The sequence below is a fragment of the Fundulus heteroclitus genome, chromosome 12 (assembly GCF_011125445.2).
Source record: "Fundulus heteroclitus isolate FHET01 chromosome 12, MU-UCD_Fhet_4.1, whole genome shotgun sequence".
NCBI lineage: Eukaryota > Metazoa > Chordata > Actinopteri > Cyprinodontiformes > Fundulidae > Fundulus > Fundulus heteroclitus.
The window spans coordinates 13,974,732-13,999,299 of record NC_046372.1 but is presented as its reverse complement, the minus strand read 5'-3'; the positions used below and the strand labels follow the sequence as shown (position 1 = coordinate 13,999,299).

The window sequence follows — 24,568 nt, the reverse complement described above, 5'->3', positions numbered from 1 at the left end:
TATCTATAGATATCAGATATATATAGAGCCGATATATATAATCGAGCTATGAGTATGATATCTATCTTATAGAGTATAGATTTATAATCTTCTAATATAGATAGAAGATATATATATATCTATATATATGTATATATATATATGTGTATATATATGTATATATATATATGTACTATATATATGTATATATATATATATGTATAATATATATATATTATATATTATATATACTATTATCTATATAATATATCTATATATATATATGTGTGTGTGTGTGTGTGTGTGTGTGTGTGTGAAAAAAAATAACACTATGATCTAACAACAAATATCTATTTCTTTTTATCACAATAAGAAAACAATTACATTTGCAAATACAAGAACGAATACAAAATCGTCCACATTCCTTCTTGGCATTATGACGGTAAATCCGGCTTTGTCATGTAATTTAGGCTTGAATAAATGAATAAAAGTCATGCAGATCGCTCTTGTTGGGCCAACACGACGCTGCCGCCTCCTCTATTAAAGCTTTACCGCGTTGCTGTGTTTCTTTACTTTGTCTACCTATTTGTTGCATTGGAAACAAGGACGCGGATGACATCGCTGAACACGCCACTAGAGGAAAAAACCCGGACCTGAACGCCAATGGCAGAGCAGAAGACTGAGCTTCCCGCTCCGCTGTCCGCCCTGCAGGAGTATTTAGGAGGGGAGTCCGACTGGAGAGTGGACCGCAGGTGAACCAGGACCTGGAGGACCCGCCTCTGTGCTGCCTAAAGGGGTTTGAAAAGAGAAGTTGGTATCTGTGAGAGGTGGGGAAAAAAAACACAAATGGAAGTTCAAATACGTGGGTAAGTATGATACAATTTTGAAACTAAAATACTAAGTTGTAGCCTATCAGTGTAATTTCTTTACCATGTTGCTGCTGTTGCTCCTAGGCAACAAATGCAAACTTTAAACAAGCCACAGCTCCTCCTTGGTTCTTCAGCCAGATATAGAAGCTTTTCAATGACTCTCTTACTATAGCTTTTAGTCTTGTTGGGCCCGTTTTACTGTTCAACTTTCTATAAAAAAACAAACATTATTTGACTGATGAACTGATATTTTGCCCCATTGTCTTCTTTATTAGGAGAACGATGAGATATTTGAGAAGAAGACCTTATCCCTTTAAGGTAAGATGTAAAAATTAAATATTTGTATTAAAACTAAATAGGAAACACTTTGATTTTTAGATTTTGGAGAGCTAAGGTGGTGATGGTGCAGGGCTCTGCTGCCTGTAGCTGCACTCCTCACCAGAGCCGGCCACAATGCTGCATCCTAGGCGAAATTTTAAATGGTGCCCCGCTACATGAGGGGTTTACGTTTACAAAGGAAATTTGAAAATCAATGTCACCCGATTTACATTTTTAACAAATTAGCAATAAAACAAAAATCTAATATATATATATATATATATATATATATATATATATATATATATATATATATATATATATATATATATATATATATATATATATATATATATATATATATACCACATCATAACATTCTGCAAAAAATAATTTAATGTAATAATTACTAAAAATGTAATAATTTAATAACAATAAGGTAACAACAACAGTAATGCATTATATATAGGCTACACTAATCAACGACAAACATCAAATTTAAATATTCAGTTAACACACAAGAACTCTATATACAAGCTACATTTAAACTATGCAATAGCTATATAAAAAAACGAACTTAAAGAATTATATACAAAAGATACATCAAATACCTACAACTATATGCAAACCTTTGTACAAAAAGGCCATTGTACTGACCTCTAGTGGTGCTTTTTATTAAGGCAGTCAGCAGTGTGATAAACCATGCAACCCCACACACATCTCCTGCTACAGATAAGATAAGAAATCCTTAATTGTCCCACAATGAGGAAATTTGGGGGCGACAGTGGCAAAGACACAGACAGAGTAACACACAGTTCACAGTAGCATATCTAATCTAGAGTTAGTTCTAAAGCAGTAGATGATTAAGTTTATCAGAAATGGCAAAACTAACAGTAGAATAAATAAGTAAGTAAGTAAGTAAATAAATAAATAAACGTCAGAGTAAATAATGGACAATTGTTGATAATATGGCATGCTCGGGTAAAAATAAAATACAATATATATTCCAGTTAACAGTGGAACAAAAATTGAAAAGCCTATTTACAGAACAATCTGAAAAAATATGCAATATGCATGAAGTAGAGGCATATGTCATTTTAAAATGTATAAAGTGTCTAAAACTGTGCCTCCTGTAGCGAACGTTGATTTTTTTAACTGTGTAGTAACAGCAATCTGCCACTAGATGTCAGTTTTCCCACAAAACATTAAAGCAACCCAGATATTTCCAAAAAGAGAAAATAGTGATGCAGAATGATGAGTTTAAAGTGTAACTCACCCTAATACCAACTTTTTTTTGCAGATGCACTGTATAAACTGGGCCTAAGGGTGCTACTTTTATGTTGCTGGACGTTTTACAAATAATTCTATGTGAACTGAAATTAAATCATGAAATCAAAAGAAACATTCTACACACGTGCAACCGGCCCTTCTAATGACTTCATGATGCCAAAGTGACCCACTATAGAAATGAGTTTGATGCCCCTGATGTAAACGATTCATGACCAAATTTCACCCAGCAAAATCAACTGTTATATGATTAAATGGCAACTACATATAGTGATATTAATTTGGCATTGCTCAACAATGTAATCTATGTTAGACTTTGAATTTTTAAGGAGTTACTGGAACAACTTGTTTTAAAATAATTGTACTGAAAGAGTTTTTCCCCCGATTTTGTGGTGCCTCCTGGAGAACACGGTGCATATACCTATATTGTCTTATTGGTCAGCCAGCTCTGCTCCTCACTGCTGCTGTCATGTCCTCAGGCATACATGCTGTTGAAACTGGGATGCAAAATCGCCCACAGGTGTTTGCTGCAGAAGACCTTTCAGTTGTGACTGGTATGGAGGCAGTGTAATGTTAGCTGACAAGTCCTCAGTCAGCTCACACTACTCTGCTACCTTAACAGTTACATTTAACCTCATTCAGCAGATGTTGGACGACTTTGCACACAACTCCAGTAAAGGATCTCCGGTGCATTCGGATGGTTCGTAGGCAGTGTCTCGTTAGCTGGTTGTGTCTTCAGATGCCAGCTTACCTGCTGCTGCCCTCCAACTGTCCGAGCAATCCACAGCTACTTGTCCTTGTGCGATCTTCGGTTTTAATTAATTACCGTTACGGTTAAACTCAGAGCTGATTTTGCAATTTCATATCTTGTTATGTTTTTCTGATTGTGTTGTGCCCAAATAATACGGAGAAATCATTACCATGTACCCACGTCACACATCACAGTCATCATTAACAAATACGAAGCCTCTCACGAAAAAAGCTTTGTTTATAAAAACTAAACCGCTGCTTCCATTACATTTAAGAAGAAAACCAGCGGACAGGTGCCTCTAGTGAACGCTTTTTATCGACGGACCGCGAGCAACTGAACTGTAACATGTTGGCCTAGTAAGTTACCTTTAGCGTCAGATTGCTCCCCAGGCGCTGTGAAAGCTGCTCTCTAAAGGGATGGGTTACATGCAGAAGACAAATGTCGTTGGAATGTAATAGCAATGACAAACATTTAATCTTCTGTAATTACTTTAATAATGGAGTACTGGTGCCTATCTGCAGTGGTCATTGAGCATTAGAATATGCAAAGTCCAAGCAGAAAGTCCCCAGGCCAGAATCTAAACAGTTGTTGGCACTGGTGCATGGCAACAGCGCTAAAAAGTATAAAAAGATGTTTACTGAAATTTAGTCATACAGGTCATACGGCACTCGTATTAAGAAGGCTTAGTTAACATTTCCTTCACACTAATTTAAGACTAAGTCTTATAAAAACAAAATGTGGTTCTACAAGCTATACTGAACATGGACCTCTTTTCCTCTTTTTATTGACAGTATGGATTCTATTGTCTTTTGTACACTTTGGATTTGAACAATATTAGATAAAATCCAAGGGTCTGTTTTCTTTCAACAACTACATCAAACGATATTTTAAATTATAAGCCCAGCACATGTTTATTTCGCAGCTCCAACTAAAATGTTGGTGTAATAGCGAAGCAAATGAATCATTTCCTGTACAAAAACAAAATATATTAAACTTAAGAACTTGAGGTGAATTATTTTATTGTTGGGAAAATGCAATACATTTTATGAGGCTCATATCAGGCACTGAGAGATGCAATGGCAGACTTCATCTTAAAAACAAGACTGTAAACTTTAGAAAATGACTGTAAAAAGCACAAGGCGAAAAGATCTTTTTTTATAAAAAGCCAACGCTAAGGGCTAAACAACCTTTAGGTTCAGTGGTTAGCAGCCAATAGAATGGCCGACTCTGACAAACACGCATGCAACATACATCACGTATGTTTCTGGAGCACCAGGTCTCTCACACACGCCCTCTGATCACACCTCAGTCATTCCTGGCTTCACCAGCACGGCTCCATCTGACATAAAGTGGCAAAATGTCCCCTATCTACTAAGGATTTGCCATCATAGCTCCCCGCGTTTCCTTATGATGATTTCTCGCACCAGCGCTGTCACCTCTTTTCGGATGCTCTCCATGGGTTCGTCTGTTTTCCAGAACCGGACCACTTTTCCTTCTTGATTCACCAGGAACTTCCAGAAGTTCCACTTTGGTAATTTCTGCACAGAATCTGAAAAGAAAGAAAGAAAGAAAGAAAAAAGGACAGTTTGAATGCATTAATTTAAAAAAACAGTTCTAATTTTATCACCAGGCAGGTTGTTTGCAATACAGATGTTAAGATAGAAACAAAATCAACTCTAAGATGATTTTCTGATAAGGTGATGTTATAGTTATGCAGAAACAAAGACATTTAGATATTTCTAAGTGCATTTATTTATCTATTTGAATGTGTGCTGTGACCTAATCTGGTGAAACCACACGGATCATGAGCAACTGGAACTGTTGCTCATCCCATCTGCTGGGAAGTTTTCCACACTCATAACTGATGTGATTTTCGTTCTTTTCGTGTTTTAAATTATTTAGTCAAACTGTTCTTTTTTTATTTATCCCAGAGTGAAGGGATTATACAACTAGTTTAATCAATCTTATGAACTAAAAGCTGGGGGCAACAGATTGAATTTACTGTGGATTTTCTCCAGCTAACAGTGTCATAACTACACGCTCATAGATACACAGAATAGAAATATCCTTTATTGTCCCTCGTTGGGGAGATTTAGGTGTATCAGCAGGTAAGTGACATGCAAAATGGAAGCATGCAAATTCACACAGGCCAAAATATGACAAAAATATGAATAAGATACTGCAGAGTAAGGTCAAATGTACAGCATAAGAAAAATAAATACAATACAGTTACTAAAAATAGCATACTCATACTGAGATTCAAAGAAATGTGCAACAGAATAGGATCGTTTTCTACTTTTTCTATTTTCTATTCAAGGTAATGATTTTTTTTATTACAAAATGTGTCTGAATGTTTGTGCATAAAAAACAGAAAACAAATTAATATTACCAATACTATAAAAAACTACAACGACCAGGTATTTAAACACTTATTGAGTTTGATGGGAGATGTGATGGTTATAAAGTCTCGCAGCTGCAGGGAGCAAGGATCTGCAACAACGTGAACTCAGGACGCTGCAGTCTGTCACTGAAGGAGCTCTGCAGCTCTGCAACAGCTTCATGCAGACATTGTCCAACAGAGATGTTATTTTTGCTATAGGTCTTTCTGTCTCCCACCACCTACACTGGGTGGAGGGGGCATCCTAGGACACCACAGCCTTCCAGGTAAGCTTAGGTTATTGTTTGGAAGTAGCTGATTCTCCATTGGCGATAATCTTAACTTAGGAAGACAGTTGGTTTGCCTAAGTCAGGGGTTCCCACACTTTTCTGTCTGTGGCCCCCCAAAATAACAGCCAAAAGGGGGGACTGATGACTTCAGTCTATTCACACCTGCACAAAAGAACCAAAGGTGGGAAACACACTCTGGTCCCATTAAAGTGGACCAAATGTTGCAGGTCTGAATACATACTCAATTAATTTTCTTTCTTTTGAGGTAAAGAGAATTTGGTGTTCTAACACGACAATGATCTGAAACACCAATCAAAACTAACTAGATGGTTTACAATAGCCTTCCAGGATTTCCTTCCTATAGTATCTCTTTTTATCTCCAATCCTATTAGAAATTTGTGCACACGCCAAAAAAAATAAAAAAAAGGAAAGAAAAGAAAGGTCTGTGCAAGGAAACAACCTAATAAAAATGGACCGCAAAGAGTGGAAAAACATCCAGACAGAATTATACAGGAAGCTTGTTGGTGACTAGAAAAAGTTACACTTTATTATCATTAATAGCCTAAATTACAATTATCTAAAATTAAAACTTCTCTTAAAACAAACAGTTTCTCCTTGGCTTTTAATTAAGCTTGAGATGTTGGCTCATATTTGATCTATTTATATAGGTTTGTTTTATTGTTAATGTTTATTAATTGGTTATATCGTATTTATGCTCGCAAGAACTGGTAAGTGTATGTTTGTGTTTTAGTCGTTTTTAATCAGTATACAGCACTTTGGTTAACAATGATGTTTTTAAAGCACTCTATAAATAAAGTTGGATTATATTTTATCCAGATATTAGCAATTGTACGGGCCGGTTTTAACCTTTTCAGGTTAAAACGCAACCAAGAACCTTAAGAACCATGCATTTAAAACATCTGGCTGGATATGTTTGAGCCTGTATTTGCGCGTTTGACCGTATGTTGGTTAGAGAAAATCTTAAGTAAATTCAAATGGAAGTTGCTTGTTGCGTAACCACTCCACGCTAAAAACAAAGCAAAAAACAAACAAACAAACAAAAAAACGGATTAAAACAATTAATTAACTCCTGATCGGAGCTTGTAAAACATGCAACAGAAACGGTAAGAGGCAGCCTGTGTTTTCCTGCCGACCTGTGAGGAACCTGAAGGCAGGCTCAGCCTCTGTGCCCAGGATTTTGATCTTGCTGAAGAAGGGGAACGTCACGCCGTAGGTGGACTTGGCGAAGGCCTCGATGTCGCGGCCCATCCCGGGCTCCGTGTCCCCGAACTGGCCGCAGGGGAAGGCCAGCACGTTGAAGTGGGACGTGCCCAGCTCCCGGTGCAGCTCCTGCAGAGACCTGTAGCTCGCCTCCGTGTGCTGGCAGCGACTCGCCACGTTTACAACCAGCGATGCCTGGACGGGAGGGCAAACCACCGCGCAATTACAAGCAAACTCCATGCAGAACACGGCGTTAACCGAGAGGAAAATAAAGAAGCGTGAGATTTGTTTTTTTTTTTTCAACAGAACCGGTGACTACAGATAATTTATGGGCAAGCCTGAGACGCCTGCTGATGATGTGGACGTACTTTTCCTCGGTACTTCTCCAGGGAAACCGTCCTCCCCTTCGCGTCTTTCACCTCAAACGAATAAAAGTCATTCTGTTTCCTGGGCTTCACCAGGTGCGTCTGCAGGAGGAACAAGCAGCCCACGCCGACTGTCATGCTCACCAGGACCCTTAACCTTTTTATCCTGGCTTTTGAGGACTTGGTGGGATAACCTCCGAGAGCCTCCATCTTGGAGGGGGGGAGTCAGGAATCCTGGCTGCAAAAAATCTGGGCGGACCCGAGGGGGATGAGAACTGTGAACTCCCCCCAATACACATGGAAAGCCACTGCCTTCAAAGGAAACACTAGTTTGTAAAGGTTGCAACGTTTTTACACTAGTCACAAAAATAACAGAACTTGACAGTAAGTCACGGTGATGCAGAAAAGGGAACAGAAAGGTCCCCCCCTTATTTGGAAATGCAAGTTTAAAAACTCAAAGGTTCCCCACAAAACCTCACAATCCTGAAGGTTGCATGTTAACTTACTTATCCTTCAAGGTTCCATTGTGAAAACTGCAGATAACCTTCAGGAAACATTTCTTTAAACTTTTGATTAAAACATTCGGGTAACTTTTATGCAACATTTTCCCCGAGGTTCTCCGATCGTTACTGCAAATGTTGTAACACGCTGGTAAGCCTGTAGGGAGGCCCAGTGTTCCCCAAAGATTCCCCGAGGGTCATATTGTAAGAGTCACAGCTAACATAACATTAAGCTGACAGTGTTAACTTTTCAACTGCAAACAGGCTTTAAATCGGAGGCAACCGGACTTTGGTTCAGTTCTTTCCGAAAACGTTTCAACACCTATCCAGGAGTCTTTGTCAGTGTTTGCTGTTGCGATGACCTGCATAACTGAGAACTTGCACAGGCATGTAACTTTTAGGGAACCTTAGGACAATTTAGCTTAAATGTTCCCTGATCATATTGTTTATCAAATTTTTAGCAAACCTTTTAGGAGTGTTCCCTAAAGGTGTATCAGTTGCAGCTAATCTAGAATTGAATAAAATATTTTATTACATTCATATTTACAATAATCTTACACTAGGCTTGGATTTTTAAAAAAATTTTCTTAAATAATTGTTGTAAAAGTTCAGCCGACCATCAATAAAACCTTTTCAGGTGTTTCCTAAAGAGTCTCTTAGGAGCTGCAGATTCTCAGGCCGATGCTTCAACACACCCGAGTCAAATAATCAGGTCATTAGATGGACTCTGGAGAACTTGACTGCATAAGTCAACTGAAATTCAATCAATTAAAACACAATGTTGCAATGTTGCCATGCAATGAGACTCATTTGTCACATTAAAAGAGCCTTATGAAAATAACTTTAAGAAGGTACTAAATTTTGCTTTAAGCCCATATTTCTGTGTTCAAAATATTTCTTCTTTTATTGTTTGGATGTAATATTGTAATCTTAATGTAATGTTTTAATTTGCTATAAGTGGAAATCATCATAATTCAAACAAGTAATGGTGTAAAAACATCAGTATGTGTGTAATTAATCTATTTTATTTAACTCAGTGAATTTAGTTATTGAAATAAAACAACCTTTCAAAAATATTCAAATTTATTGAATATGAACATTTTGTCACAACAGAGAAACATTACACATTAAAAAAATACCTTGCTCTATATACATTTTGATATTCTCAGTCAAAAACTGGGATTTTCATAGTCATCTTGATATCTTTAATAGTTAAACTCAATGTGATCAATAGTTTTATAATAAATAAATAAATAAATTATTTGAATTATTAATTAATTAATTAACAATTTTATAGCAAGCCTCTGAATGTAATCAAAAACCCAGATGTTACCTTTAGTATACATTGAGTTATGAAGAAATGTTTATTTTTATTTTTAAGAATTTCAGTCACAGTTCAGAGTCACTGAGCTATATAATACACTGGAGTGCTGATTTTGCCGAAAAACTGAAGTCACTGGCCGCCATCTTGCTACTCCCTACTCTCACAGAACCCCACAGGATTTGCTTGCAACAACAAGCAGTTTTCTGGCTGAGTGAAAACGTTTCACAGGTAATTCTACAGTCAGTGGATGTACTAACACTATCAGCTACTAGGAAATTAGGTGCTGAAATATTTTACATGTTATTCATATTAAATATACACATATGTATATATAAATATGTGTATATGTATATATGTATATATATGTATACACATATGTAAATATATGTTTTTGTATATTGTTATTTATATATTTATAAATGTTAAACATATATATTTAAACGAATAAAATGCAAAATATTTCAGAACATGACTTTCTCAGTACTTGATAGTTTTAGAACATAACATAAAAGTATATGGCATTTGACATTTTAAAAGTCTTAAGCCCCCCCTGAACATGAGAAAATCCTCGTTATTCGATGCTGTAGCGCACATATTCCCTAGTTACTGGGGGGAAATAGGGAGTACCAATATGGCGGCTGGTGGCTTCAAAGCGACTCGTTCAAACAGACGGTGATTAGCACTCCAGTGTATAATATAGCTCAGTGTTCAGAGTCACGAACATTTTATTGTGAAATTCCTAAACGGAAACACCTCTTCAAAAGTAGATTCCACTGCTTGTAGCCAGTTTTGGTTTAGTTGTGTTTGTTGAAGTATTATTCATCAAATATGTAATTTTGCAAACCAACTCATTTTCTAATACCATTCTTCTTTATAGGGCCAAATCGACGCCGATGAACTCGCATACAAACGCTTCAAGAGGCGGCTCATCCAGGGGAGCAGCAGAGGAGGTCCAGCTGCGAGTACACCGCTGCCCTCTGGAGGGCGCTGTGACTCTGGCTTTGAGTTCGACACCGTCTGTCAGAGGCTGGAGCTCGAGTCTTCACCGAGAGATCACAAGCCAGCACACGGTGTCCTGCAGGAAATAAAGCAAGGTGTTACGCAACACAGCAAAACCTTCGTCATACGAGATAAACATAATAATAATAATAATAAAAAAAAAAGAACAATTATACCAAAAGTTACTACAATTAGGCTTAACATTCCCTTTAAAAAAGAAGTGAAACAAGAATGTATGTTATGCTCATTTTCTGCATTCAAAATTTTTACGAGTTTGCGACGTGTCTATTTATTTATTGGGTTGTAAAATATATCCAATCCTTTTACAAGCATAAAATATACCTTCATGTTGAAGCTTTATTGTAGATTGTCCTCTAATCTGTATTTTATTCTGATATTACAGCTATGAAAAACAAAAAACAAACCAGTGTATTGAATGTAATGGCACTGTGCATGTAGCAGCATCCTTCTGATGCTGGCTTTAAACCACACTGAGGGTACCACTGAAAGCGTAAGACTCACACTTGTGCACGTCTGCGTTGCAAAGTCACACGTTTGCAGTTCAGCTGTGAAAAACCACGCCTTGACATATGGTTTGAATGTAGTTTCACTTTAGTCATTTTTTGTTTACAGGAATATGAACGACCCCCCATCTTATTTGTGTCAGATAAATATAGAGTTAGAAAACTCCTGTACTGTTTTGTGATCAAGTGTTTTTTTTTTGTGTGATGTTATGCAGCCGAGGCTGAGGCACCTCTCGTGGGCAACTGCAGTCAAACGTTTGGGCCTTTAAACTCATCTCAACAACACACTATGAGAGCCAGAAGATGGCTGGACACAGAGACGTCAATGAATAAGGTTTGTGTAATAGAGATGTGCAACACATAGCTTTTGCAGAGGTCTCTGACTTTCTGCAAGACGTTTTCTCTTACAGAGTAAAAAACAAAATTTAGCATACAATTTAAATTTATTTTTGTATTTCTCTAATCCAGTCAAAATTAAATACACCGGGTCCAATAGAAACATGTTCTCAGTTAGTAGTGGCAAAGGTCAGCAGCTTGTACTTTGTCTTTGGAAGGTCAAAATTGAGACAAATGAGTGAATCTGCGCATTGTCTACATTTTGAGAGCTCTGAAGTCCTCAAGTTGAATTGGTACCTCAAGTCTACAGCCTCCCTCGCCTTGCCTTTTTTGCAGTAAAGACATCTATAACACCATAAGACAGCTGTTGTGAGACTACATGATTTATACTTATGATAGAAAGTCCCATGAGGAAGCAGGAGGACATAAAAATTTCTTCTTGAAATGTATTATTTTATATTACGACTCGAGGAAAAATACTCCAGATATTGTCCAGCACGCGGGATAGAGCTATAATCACAAAACATTTTGACCAATCATAGGACAGTCCGTGTCCGGCGTCAATCCATTGTTTAGCTGGCATTTCAAAGGATATGTCTTCCAGAAATCCTAACAGTTATCTCCATGGTCAAAGTGACCTAAAGGAAGCGCAATATAAATCAAATACAGTATTTACTTTTGTAATATAACATTCATACTAACTAGCATTAAATGAGACCGGCATCATACTTCTGTCTGAATGGTTGAAGACCGCAAAGCAACCTGCATGCGTGGATAACAGAAGGAGACGTCTAAGAGCAGTGCGCTGTTTACGGAAGTAATGGTGAATGTAATTGTTTCTAGAAGTGGTCAAAAAAAAAAAAAATAAAAGGATACAGGCTAGCATTTCTCCTTGGTCAAAAATATCACCAAGTTGTTTTTTTTTACTTTATTACCAGAGGCCAATTTAATGCCATTCAGATTAAGTGATTGATTAAAAAGTTTATTTTTTAAACACTCTGATCCAAAGATGACAACTTCTGTCTTGTCAGAATTTAAAAGCAAAGCAATTGTAAGTCATCCAGGTTTTGATGTCATCAAGACATGCCTGTAGTCTAAGTAACTGACTTGATTCATCAGGATTTATGGATATAATCCCATGCTGTCTGATAATTTTACCAATGAAAGTATATATAGTAAAGAGAATTGGCTCAAGGACTGAAGCCAGTGGTACTCCACAAGTGACCCTGGAGTTTGAAGAAGATTTATTGTTAACATTAACAAACTGGAATCTGTCAGAAGGATAAGATTTCAACCGGCCTAATGCTTTTCCCGTAACCCCTACAGTATGTTCACGTCTTTCTATTGTGATCAACTGTATCACATGCAGCACTGAGATCTAACAGGACTAGTACAGACGCAAGTCCTTTGTATAATGTCGGACTTGTCAATAAAATTGTAGCATTATGGTTGGTTTCTTAGGCATTAAGCTGGCTAGTAGCAAACTGTTATGTATTTATTTTCAACAACACCTTGTTCAGGCAGAACATAGGCCTGTCGCTTCCTGATGGCTAGAAAAACAGTGTGGTTGAGTTACAACTTGCAGACATTTAACCAAATATTTATGAGGTTGGAGCTTGAATGTGTAATTTTTGACATTTTGTAAATCGAGGTAAGTGATGCTTTTGTTAAATTAAAAAGAAAGGTTCAAATACTTAAAATTCCCAGATTATTACATCAACCTGTCATGTGCATGTAAACTTCTCAGCAGATCTGTATTTGTACTGTTTATTCAAAGATCGGGTCAGGTCTGTTTTTATTTAGTATATTTATGCTGCTCTGAACCTAAAATCGGTTTGTCTAAGATTTTAAACCTGCAAACAGTGAAACATACAATCAAAGACATAGTCCAGAACTAATCATAATTTATTACGATTGCAGAAAGTGGAGTGGATTTGGAAAGCTGCGCATCAGTCACGTAGGCATTACCAGCAAACTGGTAAGTCATGAATGATAACGGTAATAACGGTGCTGCCTATCTCTATTAAAACCACAGTGAATACTCTGATCAACCTGGAGATTAATAAAGGGGCAGAAACTGCTAGCAGTTGCCTGTGTTTGCCTTTAGACTGACATGCATTAATATACTCTATTTATGTTATTGCTAATTATAAATTTTTTTTAACTTACACAAGTCCTATCTAGCTCTAAAGCATCTTGGTTCTGATAGCAGAACATTTGAAAACCTCTCTATAGAAACCACTTTAGTTCACCTGTTAGTCAATCAATATAACACATCCCAGTTAATCAATTTCTGCATGTATGCATTGTTTTGTTGTTGCAGATACTGATGAGAGAACATGTGACTTGAAGCCTTTCGATAATATGAGTGTGCAGGGAAACGAACGGATGACTTTGTGGACACCATCCCTGCTGAACGACTACTGTAAGAAAGAACACTTTTAACATAACTGAATTTTGAATTTATCAAAATTCTTGTAACAAACAATAACTCAGAAAAGCGTAACCCTGTTTTTCCTATTTTGTTTTTCTTTTTATCGTTCACATATATACATTATGCAAAATCCAGGCAGAAGATACCCAACTAAAATTTCGTGCAAAAGAAACTTTCACAAGCTGCTTTGAGTGAGAAATGAGGTTAGAAGTGCGGTGTGTAGATAGGAAGTGCACTTTGACTGACGGCAAAAAATCGCTCTTCTCTTGACAAAGTGGTTGTCGTGAACCACACTTCGATCACAAAAAGTGAGCCTGTACAAAGTTATATGATACTATATTATTAAAGTATGTCCTTTTTTTCAATTCACAGCAAGACAAATTGTCCACAAAGGATAGAAATTGTTGCTACTCGTAAAGATGCACAACACCTTGGCTGCATGAAACAGAAAGCCGTGCACACTAATCATAAAACCGTATGGTGCATTCAATTTCTAAGGCTAGAATTTCTGAGGTCCACAATATACAAATAAAATAGAAATCCCATATTCTCAGAGTTGCAGGAATACACAGTTTATTTGCATATTCTTGGGATGATATTCCAGCAATGGCACACTGATTTTGTATTATGTTTGGCTTTTTAGTGTTTGAATACATAAAATGGCTAGGAATCTATTATTTCCAACCTGTGCAACTAGCAGTTTAGTGTGGTCTCTGATCACATTCTGAGTGGGTTTGCATAAGGGTTTTGCTCAAAGAAGCCTTTACCTCGAAGCTTAAAATAATATGTATTATCATGATAGAGCTAAAAAAAATAATATGTAAAAATAGAATCTGTTGTGCTTTTATAAATTAGAGTAGATAGGTCATTTTAAAACACATTTATCTAAAAAAAGAGCCTATTAACCAGACTGACAAGCCAACGAAAGATGTTTATGAGCAGAAAGTTTTTCAGGAAAGAAGATGCTTTCTTTTTCTAATAATTAGCTGCTACCAATAATTCTGCTTATTGTTGGTTGCAGATGCCATCTGATAATTTCAGCCCACCTTACACCCACCTCATGTTTAGCTCTAACTCAAGGGGAATCTTTGGGCCAAGTGACATGAAAGAAAACTAATCATGAATTGACTTATTTGGTTTGAGTGGTGTGACTAAGTCTTCTTTTTTTTGGATAAGGTTTTTGCAGCTGCTCGGTTTGCTAATATTGTATTTATTTTAAAAAGTGGATCAAAAACTAGTTTTAAACTGTTTTAAAACCCTCGCAAAGCAGGGCTATATCACTCATTGTCACAGTAATCTTATGAAAGGATGGTCATACGGCAAGAACTATCAGCTACGGCAATGGGACATCAACAACAAAAAGCAACTGAGAAGGACGTGAAAGATGTCTCTAAAATGCCAAAAATGAACAATCAGCTACTGCAAACAGCTTTTTCATGACATCCCAGAAATCCTGAATAATTCAAGCATTTGTTTTGGGATTGTCTCTAGAACATCTTGTAAAGTAAATCTAGTAAATCTGACAACTTCAACTCAATAACTACGAGAAAAATGTTCTTTGTATTTGTAATCTTTGTACATTGGAGTTGGAGTGATCGTAACTTACAACAAAATTAAATTAACATTTATTTAATTCAAAACCGAAGTTCATGTGATTGAGAAGCGTCCACAAACTTGTAATGTAGTTATGGGTTGCCTTTACTCTATTGACATCTTCGTATAGGCCAACTTGTTTAAAAGCATCTTATCTTTTGTCCTTTTAATTTGATACAATTTTGTCTTTTGCGTTCTTGTATTAAAATAAGTTTGCACAGAAAGGGGAAACTGACTTCCCTTATTCAGCGATATGAAACCAAGTACAATATTCTCTTTGTCAGTACTTGACTTGTTGGGTGCAGAGTATTTTAGTCCGTTTCTTCTCCCCTCTCTGTCCGTTCAGATGCCAATCTTCTGGACTGTAGTTGTGATGGGATGATTGCTTTAGCGCTGGGATCTGCTGTTTATCTCTGGAACTCAGAAACCCGTGCCCTGGTGGGACACTTCCAGCCGAGTCCAGATCCAAGTCAACCTGGCTGCAGGGCTCTGTCCGTCTCCTGTCTGAGCTGGAGCAGGGACGGCAGAGCTCTTTGCACAGGGAACAGACGAGGGGAGATACAGGTGAGCTAGAAGCTATAAAACCATTAAATAATGATGGTGGTCTCCCCGAGGGGAAGGCGTCTGACTAATTTGTACAAGTGTGACAGTTTTTGGCGCCTCACTGTTTCTATTTCACGTTTTAGTTGTGGGATGTTGACCACAAGCAGAGAATGTGGCGTGTTCAGTCACACCTGTCTGTGGTGTCGGCTCTTTCCTGGAAACAGCAGTTGCTCAGCAGGTACTGAACAGTCGTTGATCCTGAACAGAAAGTGACTTATTTAAGCTGTCTTTCCTATTAAGGTCTGGTTTAGTGAAAATGCTGGAGTAGAAGGAAGTTATGCCAATTAGAAGCAGATGATAACCACTAATACAACGTTTTTCTGGAATCATAGTTTTTGCTGTTGTCTAACGGTGTCCACAATCTCACAGTGCCTCCACTCTTGGACACATCCATCACCTAGACCCTCGGGCTCCCGTGCCTGTTGTAGGTGCAGCCACCCAGGAGGAGGGCATCTGCAGCCTGGAGTGGTCACCGGGAAATGAGTGGCTTGCCAGTGGCTCCAAAGAGGGGCTTCTCCATATCTGGGACGGGGACACTGCAGGGATCAAAACATCCCAGCAGTCAATTATAACGATGAAACAGCCCAGCGCTGTTAAGGTGACTTCAGTTAGAATAAAATTAAATAATAAAATTGGTCCTTTTACTTTGCTCAAATAGTCTATTCTCAGCTTTGAATCTTATTATAGACAGACAGACAGACAGACAGACAGACAGACAGACAGACAGACAGATAACCTAATCCCGAAGGGAAATTACGTCATCATAGCAGTCCAGTATATCTGGATACAATAGAATAAAATAACGAGATAGCGATAATTGAATAGGTACAAACGCACTTAAGATACACAAGTAAATAATACTTGTCTATCAAAATGATAGCAATAATGATAATGATATGGTGGTTATATTTTTGTTGATAAACTTATGTGTAATAATTTTAACAGTATATAGTAATAACAATATTACCTATAACAATATTAATAAACAATGGTAATAATACAGGTACACAGTGCACAAGGTGAAATGTAGTATTTAGTCTTGTTCTGTGATAGTGGCTCAGGCAGAGATGGGTGAATTGTAAAGTCTTATTGCAGTTGGCAGAAATTACTTTCTGTTCGGTGGCCATGTCATCTGAGAATGTCTGCAGATGACACAACTCATTGCAGCACTGAAATTCAGCAGGATGTGTGGTGAAGAGCAAGGGGGACAACATAGTTCTCTGGAGGCGACGTGTGTCTGATCAGGCCACGTCAGACACACAGTCCCGTAATTAAACATACTGCGGTCTTTGAATCGTTTTATTACTGAAAGGTGCTTTATAAATAAACCTGCCTGCCCTGCCTTGATCGTCAGACTGACCCCAGTGATGAGGGGAGCTCCCCCCCCCCGCATGTTCTCCAGTTCGGCCTTCAGCAGTCTGGTCTGTACGGTGTTGAAGGTGCTGGAGAAGTCGAGGAGAGTACTCTATACTGAGGTGTTGGGTTAGGGAGGGAGACATATAGATATAGTCAGAGAATCATATGGGTAACAGTAAAGTTCAAAAGTATTCATACAGCCGATAGATTCGGTTTAAAGTTATTTTACTAACATGTTCTGACTGGACGTAATTTTAATGTTTTGGAGTAGCTCAGCCATGGTCCTACTTGAATCTGATGGACATTCTGTGGAGAGATCTAAGAATGATGCTTAATTTGAAATACTGTTGCAGGACTAGTGAATACTTTTGTATTTAACTGTGGGGCTAGGGTTCTTGAATTCCCAGGTTTCTACCTAGTCTGGAAAATTGTGGGAAAAAAATAATGTAATATTCTCTGAGTATTGCAATATTTAAAGGTTTTACCTATATATTAATCCAGCCATTCATTTATAGTTACAGCAAAGTCTGGCTACTGCTTGAACATCTGTCATGTATTCAGGCTTTGTTTTTTTTCTCTTTTTTGGGGGGTGGGGGGCAGGTATAAAAACTCAGAAATAAAGTAACGTTACTCTAGAATTTGAATTAAAGGCATGGAACATTTCCATCAAAGGTTATAGGAACTTTGTTATCTGTACTGCATTTCACCACCCGAACATTAAGTAAAATGTTTTAACTGAGATGTTCCTCATAAATGAAAATAGTGTAATGGTGCATGTGATGAGCTTCATTTGCCTGACTGGAGACAAAAACCAAACAAAAAGACAGATTTTGTTGCAGAACCATCAGAATACAGATGTTAGAGTTGTGACGATTAAATCAGATGAAGAATACATTATCCACAGGTGGCTATCAATCTCATTCCCAAGACCTTACATAGTTGTTTTTTATTGTAAGTACATGGAGCTCTCCACACCAAAGCAATGCAAGAATCACTGGCAATGACGATGGGCTTGGAGACACTGCCTCTTATTAAATACACACTATCAGACACTCAATGAAAGCCAACTTACATTCAAAGACCATTATGGTGGTGAGTTTTTGAAAATTCATTTAATTTGTATTTTCACATTGGGACAAATTATTCAGTCTTGTATTTTTTATTTTTCCTGAGGTCAGGGTCAAATTGATCAAAAGAATAAAACTGTCTCTTTTCAAATAGGCTATTGTTATTTTATTTTTTTTACAAAATATGCCATCACACATTATGAATGATACACTAGACAAAAACAACTTGGTTAGTCATGTTTTGAGATGTGCCATCTGGGTAAGTGTTTGGTTTGGATACTATATCTATGGCTCTCTGAGGCCTTTTGAAGTGATGTTCAAAAAGTCAATTTTATAGGTTTATGTTCACATTGGATGTGTGCAAGTTCTCTACAAAGGGGTTATCCTTCACTTTTGTCTCACACATGTTTACTACAAACTGCATGAAATATTTTTTTTTATTGTTTCAATCTTACAATGACATAACCATTGGCAATGTCCCCCTATGTTGTGCTGTCACAGCGTGGAAGTGGGTTATTTGCTGTGAAAAGAAACTTAGCATTTATTTCTGCTGCAGTATCGAAACTGCTTTATGCCGTTACCCCATCAGGACCATGGTTATGGGCCAAATGTTGATTTACTTCTACCATCACTGCTCTAGTAATAATGCATTGTTTTTATACGTATTTAAAGTGTTTTTTGTTTTTTTCTTGGGACTCTAGGCATTAGGATGGTGTCCATGGCAGAGAAAGACGATTGCTACAGGAGGAGGGTGGAAAGATGGACAGCTTAGAGTCTGGGACACACAATCAGGGTCTTGTTTGACATCCATCAACACAAATTCACAGGTGCGGATGGTTAAAAGTCTATCTGACGCCTTATAATTATCATTTACCGTGCAATAAATGCTTCATGGGTTACTTCCAATAACTCAATTTCCAGATCTGTTGTCTCAGATGGGCTGAAAAGAGGAGATATCTGGTCACAGGCCATGGGTTTCCTCATAACCTTATCTCCTCCTGGAGCTGGGAGTTCCCCTCCGTCAGCCCAATGCGTCAACTCACAGGTCAGAAGATTAATGACGCCCTATTTGTTCCACTGTTGAAGCAGTCACAAATTTCTGTTTCACACATTTATGCCACTCTGTTAGGAATAAGTGTACCGCATCATCACACTGCTGAGTAATATTATCACAGCATATCTGTCATATCCCACCAAGAGAGCTCATAGTTGAGGCAGTTTTCCCTGACTCATTATTGCTGGGGGTCTTCAGTGAAAATGAAACTAACAGTTAAATGTGATGCCACGGTTTTCTGTGGTGTTTTAAGGTTAAAGAAAATCTACTTAAAAACAGGCAATCCCGCTTTTGTCACATTCGATCCGGGTTCGTGCATTGCATAAAAAAAATAATCCATACATAACACTAAATAAATAAATAAATAATCCATATATAACAATAAAAAGAAAACATAAAAAACAGATTAAAAATAAGCTAGAGCTGTCTTTTAGTTAGCCTCTAGTCTGTTGTTTTTTTGTGCTGGCTGCCTGTTTTCCTCCTCCTGCTCCTTCACCTGCCGAAGTTAATTATCCTGCAAGTGTTTCCTCCTGGCACTTTGGTTGTGTACCTGCCTCTCGGGTATCGAGTATTATCGAGTTCCTTGCCTGATGCTTAACAAGATTAAACAAAGCAGATAAAACAAGGCAAATACAACCAAAAGTTCCACCAGTTTATTAAACACTTGCCTGAATAAAAAAGTCAAGCTTTGATTTAAAAAGGTCAAATTCAGCTATAGAGCGATGAATCTTGTGGAGGCTGATACCAGAGCTAAGGTGTGACCATAGAAAACGCTCAGTCACCACAAAGTTTGTACTTTGTTTGTTGAACTGTGAATAATTATACATTTTTTGTTTATTTGGGGGAGGAGGGGGTCCAGGTCGTTAAGGGCTTTAAGAATAGATAGTAATAAGTTTCAAATCTAAAATCCTAAAATAGACAGTAAGCTAATGAACTGACAACAGCAGAGGCGTACTGTGTTCCCGTCTGGGATTGTGAGTTAAAAGGTGATGCCTTTTAAACAAGATGGAGGTGACTAACGAGAAGGGATGACCGGGGAACACAGACATAGAGGATTGCAATAGTTGAGTGTGGAACTGACAAAAGCATGAACAGCCTTCTCCAGGTCACAATGGTTTGAAAAAGGCTTGACCTTAGACAAAGGCGTAGATAAGAAAAGCTAGACCGAACTACGGAGGAGATTTGTTTGACAAATTTTAAATCCTTGTTGAACACAGCCATGTGGACGGCAGTAAACATGGTCATAGACTCTTCACAAACACAGTCAGTAGACACAGTCACTGAAATTAGCTGTCAGAACTCCAAAGTTAGTGACAGCTTTCTTGTTAATATTTTACCAGGGGTGTATGCACTTTTAAAGGCCAGAGTACATCCATTGTCCATACCCACTTAAATCTATCTCCAGCGGTCATTGGGTGAGAGGCGGGGTACACCTTGGACAGGTTGCCAGTCCATCACAGGGCAACACAGAGACAGACAACCACACAAACACACTTACACTTAAGGGGAGTTTAGACAGACCAAATAACCTAACAGTCATGATTTTGGACTGTGGGAGAAATACCCGGAGAGAACCCGTGTGCACAGGGAGAACATGCAGTCTCCATTTAGAAAGACCCCCAGGCCTGGGATTAGAGCCCTGGACATTCTTACTGCAAGGCAAACACAGTATAACACATAATATTCAATATATATATATATATATATATATATAGAATATTATGTCTTTGTGACGAAATATGTTTAGACTTTTTTTCCAAAAGTAGTACATGTGCACCAAGTACTATGGTGCACATGTATGAGAACTTTTATGAGTGACTGGCTCTGTTTGTAGTTATCTTGCAATCCAAAAGCTGTGAGTTTGATTTCAACTTAATCTCAATTTGAAACTTGGCAAGGCACTTAGGCCTGAAATTCCTACCAATCTACATATCGGTATATAAATGTGTGTTATCATCGTGACTGGAGAAGCTGTATGAATTATGTTCATGTACCATTTTATATGTATTATACACATAACAGTAAGTGTAATCAATCAAAAACAAGATTTAACGATTCTCAACTACTTCTGAACTAATTTGCTAATCTCAAAAAAGTAATGCTCTAACAATCAGCTATCAGCTGTTTAAAAATAGTTTTTGTCAGCCACCCTTTTAAAAAAAAATCTTTTACAAGTGAAAAATGTATCACCAGATTATATTGTATTTAGTCGTCTTTATCCAGTGCCAGTTTAGTACAAACCAAGATCAAAACTAATATTAACAATTAAATAAACCTTTGAATAGGCCTCTATACTGGTTTTATGTTTTTTGCTTCATCATTTCAGGAACTAACGGTAGCGCAGCAATGTGATGTCACAGATTTTCTGTAACCCCCTTCTTTTAACTCCTCTAAGAAAAAAGAGGGAAAAAAGCATGTTGTCATCAAGATGTCCTTTACATGTTATGTTACAACATAGACATTAAATAAATTCAAAAGATGCTTTAGGATTTTAGTGATGAAAGTGTAACTCTTTGTTTTTTGTCTTTTAAGGTCATTCACATCGAGTTCTGCACTTGGCCGTAAACCCCGACAACGCTCACATCTTCTCAGCTGGAGCCGACCAGAGCTTCCGCCTCTGGGATCTGTAGTTACCTATTTAGAGACTGCAAGGTGGCTTCAAACTGAGAAAGTAGATATGGAGCATTAGATACTTTTCATTGAATCAGTTTGAAAATTAGAAAGCCATGAAAAAATATCTTGACGGTTGAAGAGCGTATAGTGAACAAGGAAGAACATTTTTGACTGTTGGTGAAGAAGAAAAGCAGAAAGATAAGTGTGGGATGATTTTAGTCTTAAAACAACTTCAAAAATGAAAGGAAAACTATGTAAGAGTTTGAAAAGCAGTGGTGTGTAATTTGAGGATGTTTGCTCTAATGAAAAATAAAATGAAAACGAGGAGACAGATATAGTGAACACAAGATTGACCGGGGTTCATAAGTGATAGTGTGTGGGTGAACTTATTCAAATTACCAATACTTCCTCCAACATCACTACATTAAACTGAAATAAAGGTGCCACTTTAACAAATAATGAAGAAAATCACATCACAGATCACATATCCCCCATCTTGAAGGGGACATATCATGTAAAATCAACTTTTTTAGCCACTTAAATATATACTGCTCAAAAAAATAAAGGAAAAACTTAAAGAACACAATATATCCAAGTGTTCCCTTTATTTTTTGAAGCAGTATATTTTGTTGTGTACTTGGAGTCTCTAGAAGTGCAGAAAATTTAAATATAGACTGTCCAGGAGCTGCATAGATAGCTTTATATTTTTTTGGGGGTCATATTTTTTAAGTTGTTCAGTTTTCTGTTACTTTGTTTTGAACAATAATGTCACAGTATTTGCTGTGGAACTGCTAAACAACGTCACGGAGGTCCGGTTTACCAAGTTCGTCAATCTGCTGTTTTTATTTCTCGGAGTGATTTTGTAGTCCAAGCTGAAAGATGCTGTAGCTACAAGTGGATAAGTCATCTATTGTTCATTACATCCTTCCCCTGTATACTCAAAAATGGCCAAAAGGATAGAAGTGGAATGGCGTTACCTGGAGGGGGTTGGGGGGTAAAAAGGTGGAATGTGCCGATAAATTAACGAGGAATTCAGACCAAACCTTCATAGTTTCTCTTTATATACACCACAACTGAGTGATTTGAATGTGAAATGTGAATTTAATTATTTATTGGGACATTTAATTGTGCATTAGTTTATTTCATGATATATTTATTTATTTAATATCGTCCCCTTTAACTCTCCATACTGAAAATCTCGATGTGTCCCCTTTAAAGCCATGGATGACAATACCGCTTTCAATCATAGAACACGTTATTACAATAAAAAATGATGATAATACCAAAACTAAATTACTTATTTAAAATGATCCCAATCCAACCCAACAAAATACTGTACAATATCTCAAAGTACGTCTTTAGTTATTCCTTTTTGTTTCATTTATGTGTTAATTTATTTATTTGTTCATTTATTTATTTACTCTCTTTTTGATTCACTGAAAACAAGAACATCAAAAGAGCAGAGGTAGATGGGTAAATGGTGTATGTAAAATGGACAAAAAAATATCAGCCAAATATGTAACATGATTTATATACCCTTGAATACACTCCTACGGCGAGACACTATGCCACACTATCTGTCTTTGTTTGTTTAGCCATTGTCCTATTTTGTAAACCAATACTGCCAGCCTGTTTCGCCCTTTTCTGGTCTGTACTGCTTTTTTTTTTATTTTTTAATCAAAAGCAGAACATGTGCACCAAAGAAAATACACATATTTTTTTTTATTACGTGGGTGAACGTCTAGGTCAAGGAATTCAGTGCAAAAGTGAAAAATAAAAAGATGTAAAGCTTTGGAAATGCACTGGGGGGGGGGGGGGTAATATTGGACAAAGGATGTTGAAAATTGAGCTCATGGAAAAGTAGAAAACTGAGATCAGATTCATAGATGCAGTTGAATAAGAAACAGAGACAGCCTGTTTATTTGAGTGGTGGTAATTACTATTCATTCTTGTCAGTGCTATGTGAAATGGGTTTTTGCACTCAGCTAAAATTCTTTGTGAATCTGGTACATTTAATGCACATTTGTCCTGAATTAGCATAACACAGACTTGGAGTTTTTACAAAGGATGCATAAAAGCAGAATGAGGAATATTATAGGCTTATAATGATTCTTTATCATAAGGATAATACATCTGCTGCTTCTTAAAATAATAAATTGCATGTTTTTTTGTTTATACTTTGACACTTAAAAGAAACTTCATAAAAACTAATTCATATTTGTATTTTTTTTTTTCACAATAAATGTGGAATAGATGTGGAAACATACCTGCAGTCACAACACATACCCATGATGTTTACTGTATCGACTAATTTACACTAAATTAGAATATTATTGAGTTGTTAATTTGTTTCTATAACTCAGTTCAGTAATAGCACTGTGCACTGTGGCTTATTTTAATACTGGCCGATTTTCTCTTCACTTTGACTTTCAGAAAGCAGAGTGAAAAATCCTTGTTAGTGTGACATGAGAACTCTTTGTGCAAAAAGAATTTCCGTTAAAAAAACAAAAAATAATGCTAGACCCTCTGTTTATGTGTCTTATGTTTTCATTAATAAGCGTTGCAGAAATAGTCAAAGGATTATTTTTAAGACATTGTCAACTAAACAACCTGCAAAGAGTGTATCAGTACTTACCTTCATTAAAAAGGGGCTTCATCCCAGCGCTGTTGCTTACAGACAGACGCACACAAACTGAATTCTTTCTGCT

The 24,568-nt window shown here is 37.1% G+C and overlaps 2 protein-coding genes across 2 annotated transcripts; one reads left to right on the top strand and one right to left on the bottom strand.

Moving 5' to 3' along the window:
- The first annotated feature begins 737 nt into the window (after positions 1-737).
- Positions 738-22,264, top strand: LOC105928350 (cell division cycle protein 20 homolog B). Its single transcript, XM_021318065.2, has 12 exons — positions 738-845; positions 1,124-1,166; positions 10,159-10,375; positions 11,020-11,138; positions 13,061-13,118; positions 13,464-13,565; positions 15,514-15,731; positions 15,854-15,948; positions 16,140-16,368; positions 18,895-19,020; positions 19,115-19,238; positions 21,780-22,264. Exons 1-12 carry the CDS (start codon positions 826-828, stop codon positions 21,875-21,877), a joined length of 1,449 nt encoding a protein of 482 aa, XP_021173740.2. The 5' UTR covers positions 738-825; the 3' UTR covers positions 21,878-22,264.
- Positions 4,207-7,716, bottom strand: gpx8 (glutathione peroxidase 8 (putative)). The gene is made up of 3 exons (XM_012865559.3): positions 7,461-7,716; positions 7,026-7,287; positions 4,207-4,753 (listed from the first exon to the last, which is right to left on the bottom strand). The coding sequence occupies exons 1-3, from the start codon at positions 7,665-7,667 to the stop codon at positions 4,590-4,592; spliced, it is 633 nt and encodes a 210-aa protein (XP_012721013.1). The 5' UTR covers positions 7,668-7,716; the 3' UTR covers positions 4,207-4,589.
- Positions 22,265-24,568: the final 2,304 nt, after the last annotated feature.